The sequence below is a fragment of the Phascolarctos cinereus genome, unplaced genomic scaffold, assembly GCF_003287225.1.
Source record: "Phascolarctos cinereus isolate Bilbo 61053 unplaced genomic scaffold, phaCin_HiC Scaffold_726;HRSCAF=1367, whole genome shotgun sequence".
Lineage (NCBI taxonomy): Eukaryota > Metazoa > Chordata > Mammalia > Diprotodontia > Phascolarctidae > Phascolarctos > Phascolarctos cinereus.
Genome location: NW_027556098.1, coordinates 97427836 through 97445714, shown reverse-complemented (window position 1 = coordinate 97445714; position 17879 = coordinate 97427836). Strand labels below are relative to the sequence as shown.

At 36.5% G+C, this 17879-nt stretch overlaps 1 protein-coding gene across 2 annotated transcripts in view; it reads right to left on the bottom strand.

The window, feature by feature from the left end:
• The window catches only part of HHLA2 (HHLA2 member of B7 family), a 100500-nt gene that overhangs the window by 17633 nt on the left and 64988 nt on the right, over positions 1-17879 (bottom strand). For both annotated transcript variants that reach the window (XM_020999952.2, XM_020999956.2), the window contains 2 exons: positions 14554-14652; positions 8074-8427 (listed from right to left, as the gene is read on the bottom strand). In XM_020999952.2, the coding sequence (XP_020855611.1) occupies positions 8074-8427; positions 14554-14623 (424 nt within the window). In that variant the 5' untranslated portion in view covers positions 14624-14652. The remainder of the gene's footprint in view (positions 1-8073; positions 8428-14553; positions 14653-17879) is intronic.

Sequence of the window (17879 nt, the reverse complement as noted above, 5' to 3'; positions counted from 1 at the left end):
CCTTCAGATTGACCCAAGAAAAAGCATAGCAGGCTAGAGCTGTTTAGTGTGGGGGTATGTGGCCTCTACAGTTTTCAAAAGACTCTGTAGTGTGTCACACTACAAAGTTTTAAGATCATAATTTTTAAAATTCTGAACTTAACCCATCAAAAAGAACATTTTTATACACAGAGTAGAACATAAAAAGAGAATGGTCTACAAAACCATGAAGGTCTATTCCACATAGCTAGTTGTTTTTGTTTTTTTTTTAAGTATGTAATAAATACAACATGATACTTTCAAAGCTATCCTACTTGGCTGGGCTTCCTTCTGGTCTCTTTCACTCATTTTTTAAAAAGTTTTCATAACTCTATTTTCCCCCTCCTTCTGTTTTTTTGCATCACTATTGCTAGTTCACTTTTTCTCCTCCAAGTCGAAAAAGCACCTTTCTAACAAATAACCATAATCAAGTAAAAGAAATTCACAGGTGACCATGTCCAAACATGTTAATCTCTTTATGTACCTCCAGTTTGTCACCTCACTGTCAGGAGGGAGGTAATATACTTCATCATCAATGCTCCTACTCACAGGCGCAGGAATCCTGATTAGTCATTGCTTTCATCACAGTTAAGTCTTTTAAAGTTGTTTTTCTTCACAATGTTGCTATTTAAATGATTCTTCCAGTTCTGTTCATTCCAGTCTGAACTAAGTTCATATGTGTCTTTCAATGATTCCCTAAAACGGTCTCTTTTGTCATTTCTTACAATAATGACAATATTCCATTACATTTACATACCATAACTTGTTCAGCCATTCCCCAGTTGATGGGCATCCCCTTACTTTCCATTTCTTTGCTAAAACCAAAAAAGCTGCTATGAATTTTGTTGTTATTGTTCAGTTGTTTTAGTCATGTCCACCTCTTTGTCACCACCTTTGGAGTTTTCTTGGCAAAGATACCGAGTGTTTTATCATTTCCTTCTGCAGCTCATTTGATAGATGAGGAAACTGAGGTAAATAAGGTTAAGTGACTTGCACAGGGTAACACAGCTAGTAAGTGTCTGAGGCCAGATTTGAACTCAGGAAGACGAATCTTCCTGATGCTCTATCCACTTAGCTGTCCCACTGCTATGAGCATTCTTATACTTATATTTCATTTTCTTTTGATCTCTTTGAGAGATAAGCCATGGTATTACTGAATCAAAGGATATATATAGATATGTACTTTGGGGATATAGTTCCAAACTGCTTTTCATAATGGCTGGACTAATTCACAGTTCCATTAACAGTAAATTAGTGAACCAGATTTCCTCAAGCCTTTCCAATAATTATTATTTTTTATTTTAGTTGTATTTGCACCAATCTCATGGATGTGAGATTGAACCTCAGAACTATTTAAATTTGAATTTCTCTTATTAGTACTGATTTGAAGCATTTCCATCAGTTCACTTAAGTTGTTTTACAATCATGCCCAACTCTTGATGACCCCATTTGAAGTTTTCTTGGCAGAGATACTGGAATGGTTTGTCATTTCCTTCTCCAGCTCATTTTATAGATGAGGAAACTGAGGCAAACAGGGTTAAGTAACTTGCTTAGGGTCACACAGCTAGTAATTGTCTGAAGTCAGATTCAAACTAGGAAGATGAATCTTCATGACTGTCTAGCCTCTGAGCCACCTAGCTACCACGCCCCTCACTACATTTTTCCCCCCCACATTGCTATTGATATCTAGAATTTCAACCGTTCAGAATGCCAGTTCATATTCTTTAAACATTTACCTATTGGGGGTATGATTCTTATTCTTATATAACTGAAACAATTTCCTATATGTTTTGGAAATTAGGCCTTTACCAGAGAAACCTGCCATAAAGATCCCACCCCTTCCCTCCCCATACTATTTCCCCTTGGCACCCAGCAATTTCTTTATAAGTTTAAAGAAGGTGTGAAAGAGAAAACACATCAACACCACTGGTTTATAATTGAAATGATCTGCTTTTTTTCCACTAATTCCCTTTTTTCCCCTCCCCTAGGCCCAAGATCACTGGTACTTGTTTTTTCTTTAAAAAACAAAAAAAATTTAAATGATTGTCTTTTCTTTTAAAATTTGAATCCTCTTTGAGAAACAACTCTTCAAAATTGAGATTTATTTTGCTTGTGACTGTTCCATCCCAGTATTATCCTCTTAACTCCACCCCCCCACACACACACACTTTATTCCCACCAGTTTACCTACTGAGTTTGACATTTTTTTTTTTGGTCAGTGTCTTTATTTTTTTTAAATTTTTTTTTCCACTTCCACAAGTTTTTGAGTTCCAAATTTCTCACCCCTCCCCCCACCCCAAGATGGCATGCATTCTGAATACCCCTTCCCCTGGTCTGCCTTCTCTTCCATTTCTCCCCCTCCCTTCTCTTATCCCCTTCTTCTATTTTCCTGTAGAGCAGGATAGACTTCTGTACCCCATTTCCTGTATTTCTTATTTCCCAGTTGCATGTGAAAACATTTTTTTAAAACATGTGTTTTTTAAAACTTTGAGTTCCAAATTTTCTCCCTTCCTCCCTCCCCACCCACCCTCATTGAAAAGGCAAGCAACTCAACATAGGTTGTACATGTGCAGTTATGCAAAACACTTCCTTAGTAGACATGTTGTGAAAAACTAACTCTATTTCCCTTAATCCTATCCTGCCCTCCCATTTATTCTATTCTTTCTTTTGACCCTGTCCCTCCTCAGAAGTATTTACTTCTGATTACCCCTTTCCCAATCTGCCCTCCTCTCTATCACCCCCTGCTCTCTTGTCCCCTTCTCCCCCTATTTTCCTGTAGGCTAAGACAGATTTCCATACCCAATTGAATGTGTATGTTATTCCTCCTTAAGCCAAATCCTATGAGAATAAGATTCCCTCATTCCCTCTCACCTTCCCCTGTTTCCCCTCCACTGTGAGAGACTTTTCTTTTCTGTCTTTTTTTTTGTGAGATAATTTACCCCATTCTACCTCTCCCTTTCTTCTCCGAGTATCATCCTCTCTCATCCCTTAATTTTATTCTCCAGATATGACCCCTTAATCTTCAACTCACCCTGTGCCCTCTATCTATCTATATATACATACATACATACAATTTTTTTCCTTCAACTACCCTAATACTGACAAAGTCTCATGAGTTACAAATATCATCTTTCCATGCAGGAATGTAAACAGTTCAATCTTAATAAGTCTCTTATGATTTCTCTTTCCTGTTTACCTCTTCATGTTCCACATGAGTCCTCTATTTGAAAGTCAAATTTTCTATTCAGCTCTGGTCTTTTCATCAGGAATGCTTGAAAGTCCTCTATTTCACTGAATGACCATTTTTTCCCCTGAAGGATTATACTCAGTTTTTCTGGGTAGGTGATTCTTGGTTGTAATCCTATCTCCTTTGCCCTCCGGAATATTATATTCCATGCCCTGTCCTTTAATGTAGAAGCTGCTAAATCTTGTGTTATCCTGATTGTGTTTCCACAGTACTTGAATTGTTTCCTTCTGGCAGCTTGTAATATTTTCTCCTTGACCTGGGAACTCTGGAATTTGGCTATAATATTCCTAGGAGTTTTCCTTTGGGGATCTCTTTCAGGAGGAGATCGGTGGATTCTTTCAATTTCTATTTTGCCCTCTGGTTCTAATATATCAGGGCAGTTTTCCTTGATAATTTCTTGAAAGATGATGTCTAGGCTCTTTTTTTGATCATGGCTTTCAGATAGTCCAATAATTTTTAAATTCTCTCTCCTGGATCTATTTTCCAGGTCAGTTGTTTTTCCAATGAGATATTTCACATTGTTTTCTAATTTTTCATTCTTTTGGATTTGTTTACAGTGTCTTGATTTCTCATAAAGTCACTAGTCTTCCAATTGCTCTATTCTAATTTTTAAGGAAGTATTTTCTTCAGTAATCTTTTGGACTTCCTTTTCCATTTGGCCAATTTTTCTTTTTAGGGCATTCTTCTCCTCATTGGCTTTTTGGACCTCTTTTGCCATTTGGGTTAGGCTGTTTTTTAAGGTGTTATTTTCTTCAGTATTTTTTTGGGTCTCCTTTAGCAAGCTGTTGACTTGTTTTTCATGATTTTCTTGCATCACTCTCATTTCTCTTCCCAGTTTTTCCTCTACTTCCCTTACTTGCTTCTCAAAATCCCTTTTGAGCTCTTCCAAGGCCTGGGACTGATTCATATTTTTCTTGGAGGCTTTGGATGTAAGAGCTTTGACTTTTTTTCTTCTTCTGGTTGTATATTTTGATCTTCTTTTTCACCAAAGTAAGATAATATAGTCTGACTCTTTTTGCTGCTTGCTCATGATCCCAGCCAATTACTTGAGTTTTAAACTCTTTGTTAAGGTAAGAGTCTGCTTCCAATGTGGAGATGTACTGTCCCAAGCTTCAGGGGTTTGTGTAGCTGTTTTCAGAGATACTTGTAGGGACCTGTAAATTTTCAGTTCTTCCAAGGTGGTATGATAAGGGGTGAGGTGTTTACTCCTTTCCTGGCCTGTGACCACAAGTATTCCTTTCTGTCCTGTAACTGTGAGGAGGGGTCCTCTCCACAGCCACTACAAGCTCCACCACGCCAGCAGTCCTCCTCACCCCAGCACCACTGCCCAGAACTGTGACCCAGATCCACACACCGGCAAAACAAGAGATTCCTGCCTCAGCACTGGCAAAGAGATCCCTGCAATCCCTCTCTGATCAGCCACTGGATTCCCCCTCAGTCTGTGGGCCGGAAGCTCGGGAAGCAGCTGCCCCCCCCAGGGCCACGCTCTTGGGGAATGGAGCTGAAACCCTGCCTTCCTCTCCAACCACCGACAGAAACAGACTTTTCCCACTGACCTTCTAAGTTGTCTTTGGCATTCGTGGATTGAGGAGTCTGGAAACCTCCACAGCTGCCCATGATTCAGTCCTCTGAGGCCTGCTCCAGGTTTGCTGCGGCCTGCGCCCACGCTGCGCTGTGCTCCCAGCCCGGGGCGATACACCTTTCCGATCAATCATCCAGGTTGTCTTGGGCTGGAAATTTGTTTCACTCTGTGTTTTTGTGGGTTCTGCTGCTTCAGAATTTGTTTAGAGCCATTTTTTATGAGTATTTGGAGGGGTTTGGGGGAGAGCTCAAGCAAGTCACTGCTTTCACTCTGCCATCTTGGCTCCACTCCCGAGTTTGACATTTTTCTACGCCAAATTCTATATGGGTATCTGTAATTGTAGGTGTGTGTTAAACCCTCTTCCGTCTAGTTCTGATAAAAATGAGGTTCATTTGATTTGTAATCCCCCATGTCGTCTTTCATTTTTGTAAAACCTTGTAAAACACCCAGCAATAAGAAATACCAAGTTCCACCCTTTCTTTCTCCTTTCTACTCTAGTTTTCCTTTTACTACCACCCTCTCCCCACTTTTCTTTGCCTTCTTAAAACCATTGGAATAAAACCAATCCACCATTATTCCCTCTGTTTACCTTATTTAACTCAATTCCTATTCTGAAGGGAGTTTTGTTTCTTCTCCTCCCCTATTAGGATATTAGCACTTTATTATCATATAGCTCCTTCTGATTTCTTATGTAAGTTAATCTTCTCAAGTTTCCCTTGGCTCATGTGTTTATGTTTTAGAGCTTCTACTCAGCTCTTGTCTTTTCATCATGAATGCCTGAAAACCCTCTATTTCAGTGATGTCAGACTCAAACTGAAACAGATCCTTGCCAGTAGCATATGAACTTAGAAAACCACAGATTAACATTATCATGTTTTATTGCATTTTTATTTATTTTGTTAACCATTTCTCAATTTCATTTTAATTGAGTCCCCAGGAGAGTGCTGGGCTGCATGTGCCCAAGTGTTTGATACCTCTGCTCCATTCCATTAAAGGTCCATTTTTCCTCCTATAGGATTATACTCAATTTTGCAGAAAAAGTTATTCATGACTCTTTCTAAGTTATGTTAAGGCATTATCTTTTATCTTGTGGAATATCGTATTCCTAGATATCTTGGGTGATTTTGGCTGTGAATCCTTGGTACTTAAATTCTTTTTGACTGCTTGTAGTATATGTTCTTTTGATGTGTAAGGTCTGGATTTGGGCTATGACACCCCTGGCACTTTTCCTTTTGGGGTTCCTTTTAGGGTACAGTCAGTGAAAGTTGTCTATTTTTGTTTTTCCCTCTGATTCTGATCAGTCTAGAAGTTTTCATTTATGATTTCTTGAAATATACTATTGATGCTTTTTTGGGTAGTAGTTGTTGTTGGACCACAGTTTCAAACAATCAGATAATTCTCAAATTATTTCTATGTGACCCATTTTCCAAGTCAGTTTTTTTTTTAATTTTGGATACCTTTTTCTGATGTATTTTATTTTTTTAATCTTTTGATTTTGTTCTAATATTCATTGTTGTGGAGAAATTGATTTATATCACATCTCTTCTAATTTTCAGGAAGTCTGTTACTTGGGTCGCATTTACTACTTTATCTTCTAAGGTGTTTATTCTCCTCGCAATTTTTTCCTCTAAGGGTTTTTAATTTGATTTTTCTCTCTTTCTTCATTGCTTCCAGATATTTATTTACTATTTGTGGGAAATTCGTTTTTCCTGACTCTCCGCTTGAAGTCATTGTGGATTTGCTCTCTTCTTGGTCGGATTGTTTTTGTGTCTTTCTGGACCTGTTATAATTCTTCACAGTGATAGGTTTCTTCTGTTTAATGCTACCTCTAGTGTCAGATCCTAAGCGGAAGCTTTGTTCTAGGGCCAGCCTCCACCGCCCGATGAACCTTTGGTTGGCAGAGTCAGCCTCGCTTGGCTTCGCTCTGGGTCACCTGGATTCCTGGGCTTCCATCCTCCTCCCTAGGTGTGTCTAATCAAAAAGCGATGGTAAATGTCTGGTCCCCTTTAATCTTTGAGGGTCATGGCATCTTCAGAGCCCTCCATGACTTCTCAGGCCAGAGAGTTACAGGTTTCAAGCTCCTTCACTCTAAGCATCTCTACACTGTATTTGATTGCTGCATGTCTTAGACTGTGACTGCCGTTGCCAATGGCTTCCAAGGTCCATGCAATCGATTTCCTGGGGTTTCCTCCTAGGGGTTTATTGTTGTCGTTGCTTAGTCTGGTTGAGTTGTGCCCAACTCTTCATGACCCCATTTAGAGTTTTCTTGACAAAGATACTTGGAGTGGCTTGACATTTCCGTCTGCAGCTCATTTTACAGATAAAGAAACTTAAGCAAACAGGGTTAGGTGACTTGCCTAGGGTCACACAGCTAGTAAGTGTCTGAGGTCAGATTTGAACTCAGGAAGAGGAGTATGCCTGACTCCAGGACCCACACTCTATCTGCTATATCTTAGTGCCTCTACATATAGAGCTGTGAAGGCCTTTGATGTCTCTGGTCACATACTAAGAAGTTTCCATCTTGTTTGACCCTTTCCTATTTGCCAGTGGGCTTTTGGATGTTGTTGTTGGTTTTTTAATGCAGTTCTGGAGAAGATGGAATCACTTATTATAGTTGATTATTGTATTTCTTTCCTACATCGATGCAGGTAGCCATTTTAGCCAATCATACCACACTAATCCAATTGTGCTCATACCACAATAATTGATATCCATAATGATAATCCTAAGTTACCAAGGAAAGTTTGCACACATTTCTGCCCTTTTGAGCAAGTGATCTAGAAAATCATTTATATAGATTTAGAAAGATATTTTAATGTGTTTGTGCTTAAAAAAACAAGTTTAAGTTACACAGAAAATTCTCTATGTGAAATAGCTTATTCCTGAGAGTGCTGATAGTGACCCCTTAAACCATCACTGTAACAAAACAAAAGCTCTTGTATGCACTGTTCTACTCCCCCAGAAAATGTTTACCTGTGTTTCTTATTGTCATGTGCACAAATCAATTCAGCTTTCCATTGGCTTTAGGGTTGGGGAGGACTTTGGGAACTGTTTTGTTTTTGTTGTTTGCTTTTGTTTTTTAAATGTTACTCTGGACACATGAGCCCATGATCATTTAAAGGACTGGAGGCTCAGGCACCTTGGGTATTCCCAAGGCAGTCTCTTGGAGCATTCATGCGAAGAGAAACCTCTATGGGTCAGAAAGTACTTAGAACATTTTACTTACCTCCCAACTTCAGCTCTACTTCTCTGCACTCCATCTCAGCTTCTGTTGCTGCATAGCAAGTGTAAACTCCTTCATCTTGGAGGTTTAACCTCCTAAGTGTTAGCGAGGCATTTCCATTGTTGATTTCGTTGAGAAAAAGGGATGTCCTTTTGGCATAATCTGGCTCCTGTTGTTCCAGATGGTCACTCTCTCTGTAGTAACTGTGTACCAGCTTATCCTCTTTGTGCCAATGAATCACTATGCCATGCCCTTTCTCAAATGAGCAAGGAAGGATCACATCTTCATAAAGCCTTCCAACAACAGTAGTCATGGGCTGAGAAAACGTTCTATAAAAATAAGGAAAAGGGAATCCATCTAAAAGGAAATAGACACAGACAATTGCAATAAGAATAATGAACAAATGGAAAACACCCAAAATATCAAGGGCTATGTCAATCCTGAGTAACTTAGCAAAGGTAAACTGAGCCATAACAAAAGCAGGAGAGATGGGCTTTGTCCCAAGATAATGAATTTTAAAAGGTATAAAAAAAACCGAACAAGTGAGCTTAGCACCGAGTTATCAAGAATAATCAGTTCTAATAGGGAGTAGTCTCTATGGTCACTGTGGTGGAGGAAGCTGTGCTCATGAATACCATGAATTTGGAGAAGACATATTCCCAGAATAAAGAAATAAGAGTTATACGAATAGAAACTCTCAGGCAACATTCTACTTTCCTCTGTACACTAAGTGAGCTTTGAAAGCTATGAAAACCCAACCTGTACCTAAGAAGTTGAAGCTGGAGTAGCTAGGAGGCGCAATGGATAGAGCACAAAGCCCTGGATTCAGGAGGACCTGAGTTCAAATCTGGCCTCAGACACATAACACTTACTAGCTGTGTGACCTTGGGCAAGTCACTTAACCCCATTGCTTAACCGCCCCCCCAAAAAAGAAGTTGAAGCTATGACCAGCCCAAGCAGTCCTCATTAGTACACTAAGATAAATATCTATTTTCCCAGTTACATTCTGTCTGCTCACTTTTTGATCCCTCAAACTTGCAAATCTCATGGTCAATGAGGTTCTCTCTGGGATCTCATGGAACCCAGGCTGGGAAACTCCCACATCAATACCAGTCCTTCCCCCTCACTGCCACTGCTAAACTTTGTGTTAATTACTTGTATTATTTTCACATCATGAACTACAAAGGCAATTTTACCTCTGCTTTTATTGCTTGTGCTGTTTTCCTCTCGCCCCCAAGCACCAAAATTGCTAATTAGATTTCCGAGGGTAAGTCGTATTAGACACATTTATAGATGGTGATTCTACATCACATACCATAAGGCTGATAGGTTGGACTAAGTGATCCCTTAAGAGCCCTCCAGTTCTAACAATCTTCTCATCTTGCATATGAAGAAATTTGAGGCCAACAGAGATTAAGTGATTTACCCAGTCATACATTTAGTTAGTGGCAGATACAGGATTAGAACCCAAGACTCTTGACTAATGGTCTCTTGTTTATTCCACTGTTAATTCTTCTTTTTCTGTATTGTTTTTCTATGATGAGAATTTAAATAGTGATGCCCTAGGAAAATTGTAGATTCTTATTAAATATTTCTTCAACTGAATTGAGTTAACTTTGGCAATGAGGACCAGACTTGAGCATAGGCAAAAGAGATGGTTGTCTAGATGGTGAGATGTGAATGGAATCACTTGTTCACTTGTCTCCAAGTACCTTCCATGGTCCAGGCCTGCCTGCCATTTTGTCTTCAGAGCACTCCTGTTAACAATGTAAATGTGCTAAGTGGGAGGTGGTAGCACCAATGTTTTCTTCTAAGTGTAATAATTTTAGAAGCAGCTAGGTAGGTGGTTTACTGGCTGGAGTATTGGGCTTGGACTCAGGAAGAATCTAGTTCAAATACTGTCTCAAACACTTCAGTGTGACCTTGTAAGTCAATCACCTCTCTTAGCCTTAGTTTATGCATCTGTAAATGTAGCTAATAATAATATCACCTACCTGACAAGAGTTGTTGTTAAGGCCAAAATAAGACAGCACACGGGAAGTGTTTTGTAAACTTTAAAGCCATACGTGTGTGTAGTGTGTGTGTGTATCTGTGTGTATACCACATATACATATATACATGTATATATAATATATATGAATGTGTATAACATTTAAACATATTATATATGTATAGTATATACTTATTATTAGTATTATTATTGTTATTATAGACTAATCAGGTTCGCCAGAAGAGAACCCCAAGGAAACTAAACACCGAACAGAGACGTGAAGATGTGGTCACGAAAGGTCTGGAGGTAACATGTGGTTGTTGAAAGAGGAAAGAGAACTAAAGGGGAATTGGGAAGACTTCACCTGTTCAATAACTTTGTGAGACCTCTATAAAATTCAGGCAAAAGAGCTAGGATTCTTCCATGGGGTACAAATAGGGGGGGAGCTATAGTTAGTGAGCCAGTTATTAAAATTTCAGAATGAACATTTATGCCTTGAAAATCAGAAAATACTACAAGTCAGGGCTTAATTTGTTATTGTGTTGATTTCTAGATAAAATGATGGAGAAAATATTCATAATGCAGATTAAATTTTCAAATGTCATGATTACTTTTTCTTTTTTGGGGAAAAATGGTTCTTAAACATTTACCAGTATGTCTTTGGGAATACATATGGAATTCTAACCCCCTTGATTTTCCTTTCTACCTGCAAAAACCTAAAATCATCATTGCAAAAGAGAATAGTCTTCAATGGTCAAGAGTCTATGAAGTATTGAGAATTTTTGAGACTGCAAGGTAGTCTGTAGTAATTACCAGGGTGCTGAGTGTGAAATCAAGAAGACCTAGGTTTAGATACTAACTCAGATATATACTACTGTGTTGCTTAACCTCTCTATGTCTCAGTTTCCACCTCTGTAAAATGAGGTTAATAACAACACCTACTTCAATATTGCTGTTACTGTGTGCAATGTTCTCCTGGTTCTGTTCATTTTATTTTGCATCAATTTATGTAAGTCTTTCCAGGTTTTTCTGAAAACATCCTGCTTGTCATTTCTTATAGCACAATAGTATTGCATCACAATTACATACTATAGCTTGTTCAGCCATTCTCCAATTGATGGACATCCCCTCAATTTTCCATTTTTTGCCACCACAAAAAGAGCTGCTGTCAATATTTTTGTACACGCTTGTCCTTTGCCTTTGATCTCTTTGGGGTACATGTGTAGTAGTGGAATTGCAGGGTCAGATGTGTAGTTTTATAGTCTGGTTCCAAATTGTTCTCCAGGGTGGTTGGATCTGTTTACAACTCCACCAACACTGCATTAATGTTCCAATCTTTCTACATCCTACCAACGTTTTTCATTTTCCTGTTCTGTTATATTAGCTAGTCTGATAGGTGTGAGGGGGCATCCTCAGAGTTGTTTTAATTTGTATTCTCTATTCAATAGTGATTTAGAGCATTTTCTTTTCATATGACTATAGATAGATTTGGGTTTTTTTTTTTCTGAAAACTGACTTCACATCACTTGACCATTTATCAAATGGGGAATGATTCATATTCTTATAAATTTCACTCAGTTCTTTATGTATTTGTGAAATGAAGCCTTTATCAGAGAAACTTGCTGTTAATTTCCCCCCTAGCTTCCTACTTTCCTTCTCATCTTGGCTGCTTTGGTTTGTTTGTGCAAAACCTTTTTAAGTTGATGTAATCAACAATATCCAATTTACATCCCATAATGCTCTCTCTTATTTGGTCATAAATTCTTCCTATCCATAAATCTGACATGCAAAATACTCCCCTAATTTGCTTATGATATCACCTATTATGTTTAAATTATGCACTCATTTTGACCTTATCTCAATATACAGAGTGAGATACTGATACCTAGTTTCAGACAAAGTGTTTTCTAACTTTCTCAGCAATTTTTGTCAAATAGTGATTTCTTGTCGCAAAATCTTGGCTCTTTGAGTTTGTCAAACACTAGATTACTATGGTCATTTACTACTGTGTATTGTGTACCTAATCTATTCCACTAATCCATTTCTTAGCCAACACCAGATTGTTTTGATGATTACCTCTTTGTAATACAGTTTGAGATCTGGTACTGCTATGCTACCTTTCTTCACATTTTATTTTCGTTGATTCTCTTGATATTCTTGACCTTTTGTTCTTCCAGATGAATTGCTCTAATTTTTTCTAGCTCTATAATTTTGATAGTTTGATTTACATGGCCCTGAATAAGTAAATTAATTTAGGTAGAATTGTCATTATTATTATACTGGCTTGTCCTACCCATTAGCAATTAATATTTCTTCAATTGTTTAGACCTGACTTTATTTGTGAGAAAAGTATTTTGTAACAGTGTTCTTATAGTTCCTGGATTTGTCTTGGCAAGTAGACCCCCAAGTATTTTATACTGTCTGTAGTTATTTTAAGTGGAATTCCTCTTTCTATCTCTTCTTGCTGGATTTTATTAGCAGTATACAGAAATGCTGATGATTTGGGGGGATTTATTTTTATATCCTGCAACTTGGCTGAAGTTATTAATTATTTCAACTAGTTTTTTAGTTGATTCTCTATACCAATATAGCATCTGCAAAGAGTGACAGTTTTGTTTCTTCTAATTCTTTCAATTTCTCTTTCTTGTCTTATTGCTATAGTTAGCATTTCTAAGCTAATATTGAATAATATTGGTGATAATGAGTAAACTTGCTTCACCCATGATCGTATTGGAAAGGCTTCAAGTTTATGTCTGTTACAGACAATGCTGGCTGATGGTTTTATATAGATACTCCTTAGCATTTTAAGGAAAGCTCCATTTATTCCTATACTCTGTACTGTTTTTAATAGGAATGAGTGCTATATTTTCTCAAAAGCTTTTTTCTGCTTCTATTGAGAAAATCACATGAGTTTTATTGGTTTTGTTATTGATATGGTCAATTATACAGATAGTTTTCCTAATATTGAAGCAACCCTGTATTCCTGGTATAAATCTCACCTGGTCATAGTGTATGAGCTTTGTGATAAATTGCTGTAATCTCCTTGTATTTTATTTAAAATTTTTGCATCAATATTCATTAGGGAAATTGGTCTATAGTTTTCTTTCTCTGTTTTTCTCTTCCTGGTTTAGGTATCAGTACCATATTTGTGTCATAAAAGGAATTTGATAGGACCCCTTCTATGCCTTCTTCTCTATGTATTTTAACTGGGAATCCCTCATGCCTACAATTCTCTTCCTTCTTATTTCTGTCCCCTGGCTTCCTTCAAGTACCAGCTAATATCTCATCTTCTTAAGGTGCCTTTTCCCCCTTAATGCTAGTGCTTTTCCTTTGTTGATTGTCTCCAATATATCTTGCATATATTTTATTTGTACATAATTATATTTTGTTTCCCAAATATGACATTTTTAACCTTTCTTCCTATCCTCAGAGCTTAGAACAATTCCTAGTGCTAGGTGCTTAATATATGCATGTGATCGCCTTGACATGGTAAATGATTCTGTTCTATATTCTACATTTAGGAATAAGTCTGCCAGAAATAATTTTATTTAATATGATTTTAATATCTGAACTACTTCTATCCTAGAAAAAGATGCTCAAACTAACATAGTTCCCCCAAGCCTTCCAACATGTGTCTATCCCAAGACAATTTGAGGTAACATTTACAGAAATCTTGAACAATAAAAAGATGGTAAAATGTCAAAATATAGTTTGGGATTAACTTCTAGAATAGTCACAACTCAGTTCCTTCCTGGACCATTTACCTCAAGGATTGAAAAGGGTCTCTTCCCTGAATTTCAATTATCAGTATCATCCTTCAGAATGGAGAAGGGTGGTTCATAGTAACAATAACTTTAACACATAGACAAAATAGGGAATGCCTAGGTGGGTCAATAGCTCAATCACTTCAAGGGATGGAGCAGGAAATGATCTAGAGCAATGGTTTCAAACCCAAAGGGTTGGGGGTGCTAATGAACCATACACATGGGAATGTATTAACTGAGAAAACCACACATTAACATGATCTATGTTTTACTATTTTTTAAATTTATTTTGTTAAATATTTACCAATCCTATTTTAATCTGTTTTAGCTACTTCCAGGATGCCTGTCTAAACTCATGGAATCACATGATTGATACCACTGATCAAGAGGTAGTCTTTGTTCTAGGTTTTAACCATTCTTAGTCCATTTTCCCAAGAAAGGCATTTTGTTATTAACTTAGCTTAACCAAGCTTCAAAAAGGCAGTTTCAAAGGGTTTTAGACAAAAGAAATGTGATTTTTAAAAATATTTTCAGTTTTACTAAAAAAAAAGAGGATTTTCATGTTTCCCCAACTCCTCAGAGGAATATTTTTAAATATGTAAAATAAAATACACAGCATTACAAAAAAATTAGATAGTTACAAAAAAATTTTCAAAACAGATCCCAAGTTAAGAACCATCCCCCTCTCCAATATATGATTCACCCTCTATATGCAATAATAAAGCTTACCATCAAATCCAATCAGAGGTTGTACAAGAACATTCAGAAGATAAAGATTAAGTAGCGACTGCACCTTCATGACTTCCACAGAACATGTTTGTTAAGCTCCTGAAGAAGAAAAGCAAAGCAAATATCTTTAGAAAAGAATGAATCAACTGGAATCACTTCATACAATCTACCCAGTCATCTAACCAGCATTTATTAAGACCCTATTGTATGCCAGGGACTATGTTAGCAGTAACTTCTGTAATCCTTTCTTTCATGTGAGGGACCCAAAAGAGTTGTCCTAGATTTGAAGAATTCTTTGGGTCTACATTCCTCAAAAACCTTAGTTCTGCTGGTTAGACTGGAAAACAGGATGGCAGAAACTAGGCATAGATCAACATCTCACACCACAAGGCAAGATAAGGTGAAAATGGGTACATGATTTACACATAAAGGGTGATATCATAAGCAAATTAGGAGAACATGGAATAGTTTGTCTGTCAGATTTATGGATAAGGGAAGAATTTAGGACCAAAGAAAATATAAAGAGCATTACAAAATGTAAAATAGATAATTTTGATTATATAAAATTAAAAAGCAAAAACTGGGAAATCAAAAGCAGCAAACTGGGAAAAATATTTTGCAACAATCTTTATCTCTGATAAAGGCTTCATTTCTCAATAATATAGAGAACTGAGTCAAATTTATAATAATACAAGTCATTTCCCAATTGATAAGTGGTCAAAGGATATGAACAGGCAGTTTTCAGACAAAGAAATTAAAACTATTTATAGTCATAAGAAAAAATGCTCAATCATTATTGATTAGAGAAATGCAACCTAAAATACCTCACACCTATCAGAGTGGCTAATATGACAGAAAAGGAAAGTGTTGGATGTTGGAGGGGATGTGGGAAAACTGGGACACTAATGCGCTGTTGGTAGAATTGTGAACTGATTCAACCATTCTGTACAAATTGCAGTTTGGAGCTATGCCCAAAGGACAATCAAACTGTGCCTACCCTTTGACCCAGCAATACCACTATTAGGTCTATATCCCAAAGATATCCAAAAAAAGGTTTCAGAAAGGACTTATTTGTACAGAAACATTTACAGCAGTCTTTTTCTGTGGTGGTTAAGAATTAAAAATCAAAGGGATGGCCCTCAGTTGGGGAATGGCTAAATAAGCTGTGGCATATGATTTTAATAGAATATTATTGTGCTGTAAGAAATGACAAGCAGAAAAACCTGGAAATATTTACATGAGCTGACACATAGTCAAATGAACAGAACCAGGAGAACATTGTACACAGTAACAGCAGTATTGTTCAATGAAGAATTGTGAATGACTTGGATATTCACAGCAATACAATGATCTAAGACAATCCCAAAGGACTAATGATGAAGCCTACTATCTACCTCCAGAGAAAGAAATGATATTGATTGAATACAGACTGAAGCATGCTGTATTTCACTTTCTTTCTTTCTTTCTTTCTTTCTTTCTTTCTTTCTTTCTTTCTTTCTTTTTCTTTCTTTCTTTCTTTCTTTCTTTCTTTCTTTCTCTTTCTTTCTTTCTTTCTTTCTCTCATTTTTTCCTTTTTATTTCAGTCTTCTTGTATAAAATTATTAATATGGAAATGTTTTAGATAAAAAAAAAGAACTTTAGTTCTCAAGCCCCCATCAATTAAATGATTTATTTTCAAGCCCATCAGATGGCATGATTAGTTCAAAGTCAATGCATTTAATGAAATATTATAGCAAGAGATATAGTGATAGAACATTTCCTTCATTAAACCCAGAGTCCAATCTACCACAAATACACCATCAGTAGAAGTGTGGGTGTACATCATCATATTATAGCACTCCTTATGGGCAATGACCTGTGCAACCAGCTTCTGGGATTCATTTCTTCAGGGCCACCACCTTGCCACTTTGACTCCAATCTGTTAAGACAGAGGTGTCAAACTCATATAGAAATGGATACCTGTGGGCCACATGTAGACATATTTTTTACTTAAAATTTTTGCACTAATATTCATTGGGGAAATTGGTCTATAGTTTTCTTTGTTTTTGATCTCCCTGGTTTAGATAACAATTATGTTTTTGCCATAGAATTAATTTGGTAGGACTCCTTCTTTACCTATTTTTAAAAACATTTATATAGTATTAGGATTAATTATTCTTTAAATGTTTGGTAGAATTCTCTTGTAAATCCATCTGGTCCTAGAATTTTTTTTTCCTTAGGGAGCTCATTTCTGGCTCATTCAAACTCTTTTTCTAAAAAAGGTTATTTAAACATTTTATTTCCTCTTCCATTAATCTGGACAGTTTAGATTTTGTAAATTTTCATCCCTTTTATTAAGTTTTATTGGCATATAGTTGGGCAAAATAGTTTCTCATAATTGCTTTAAGGTCATTTTCATTTGCTGTGCATTCACTTTTCATTTTTGATATTGGTAATTTGATTTTCTGCTTTTTTTAAAAAAAGAGCAAATTAGCCCACAGTTTTTCTATTTTATTGGGTTTTTTTCTTCAGAAAACTAGCTCCTAGTTTTATTTGTTTGAAGATTTTATTTTTTTCCATTTTATTAATCTCTTCTTTCATTTTCAGGATTTCTATTTTGGTGTTTAATTGGGGATTTTTAATTTGTTCTTTTCCCATTTTTTTAGTTGCATGCCCAACTAATATATCTGCTCTTCATCTCTCTTATTAATGCAAGTGTTCAGAAATATAAAATTTCTCCTAATTATTCCATTGGCTGTGTCCCACAAACTTTGTTATGTTGTCTTATTGTTGTCATTACCTTTAAATGTATTGATTGTTCCTATGATTTGATCTTTGACCCACTCATTCTTTAGGATTAGATTATTTAATTTCCTATTAATTTTTATCCTATGCTTCAAAGATCCTTTATGAATATAATTTTTTACTGCATTATGGCCAAAAATGTGCATGTAATATTTTTGTTTTTATGAATTTGTGAGATTTTTATCCCCTAATACATGATCAATTTTTGTGAAGATGCCATGCACAGATGAGATAGATATACTCCTTTCTATTCCTCTTCAATATTCTCTAGAGGTCTATCATATCTAACTTTTCTAAAATTATATTTATCACCTTAACTTCTTTCTTATTTATTTTATGGTTAGATTTATCTAGGTCTGAGAGGGGTAACTTGAAGTCCTCTACTAGTATAGTTTTACTTTTCTCTTTTCTCCTATAACTCATTCAACTTTTCCTTCAAGAATTTGGATGCTATGCCATTGGTGCACATGAGTTCAGTATTGATAGTATTTCATTGTCTATGGTACCTTTTTGCAAAACATAGTTCCCTTGAATATTGAATT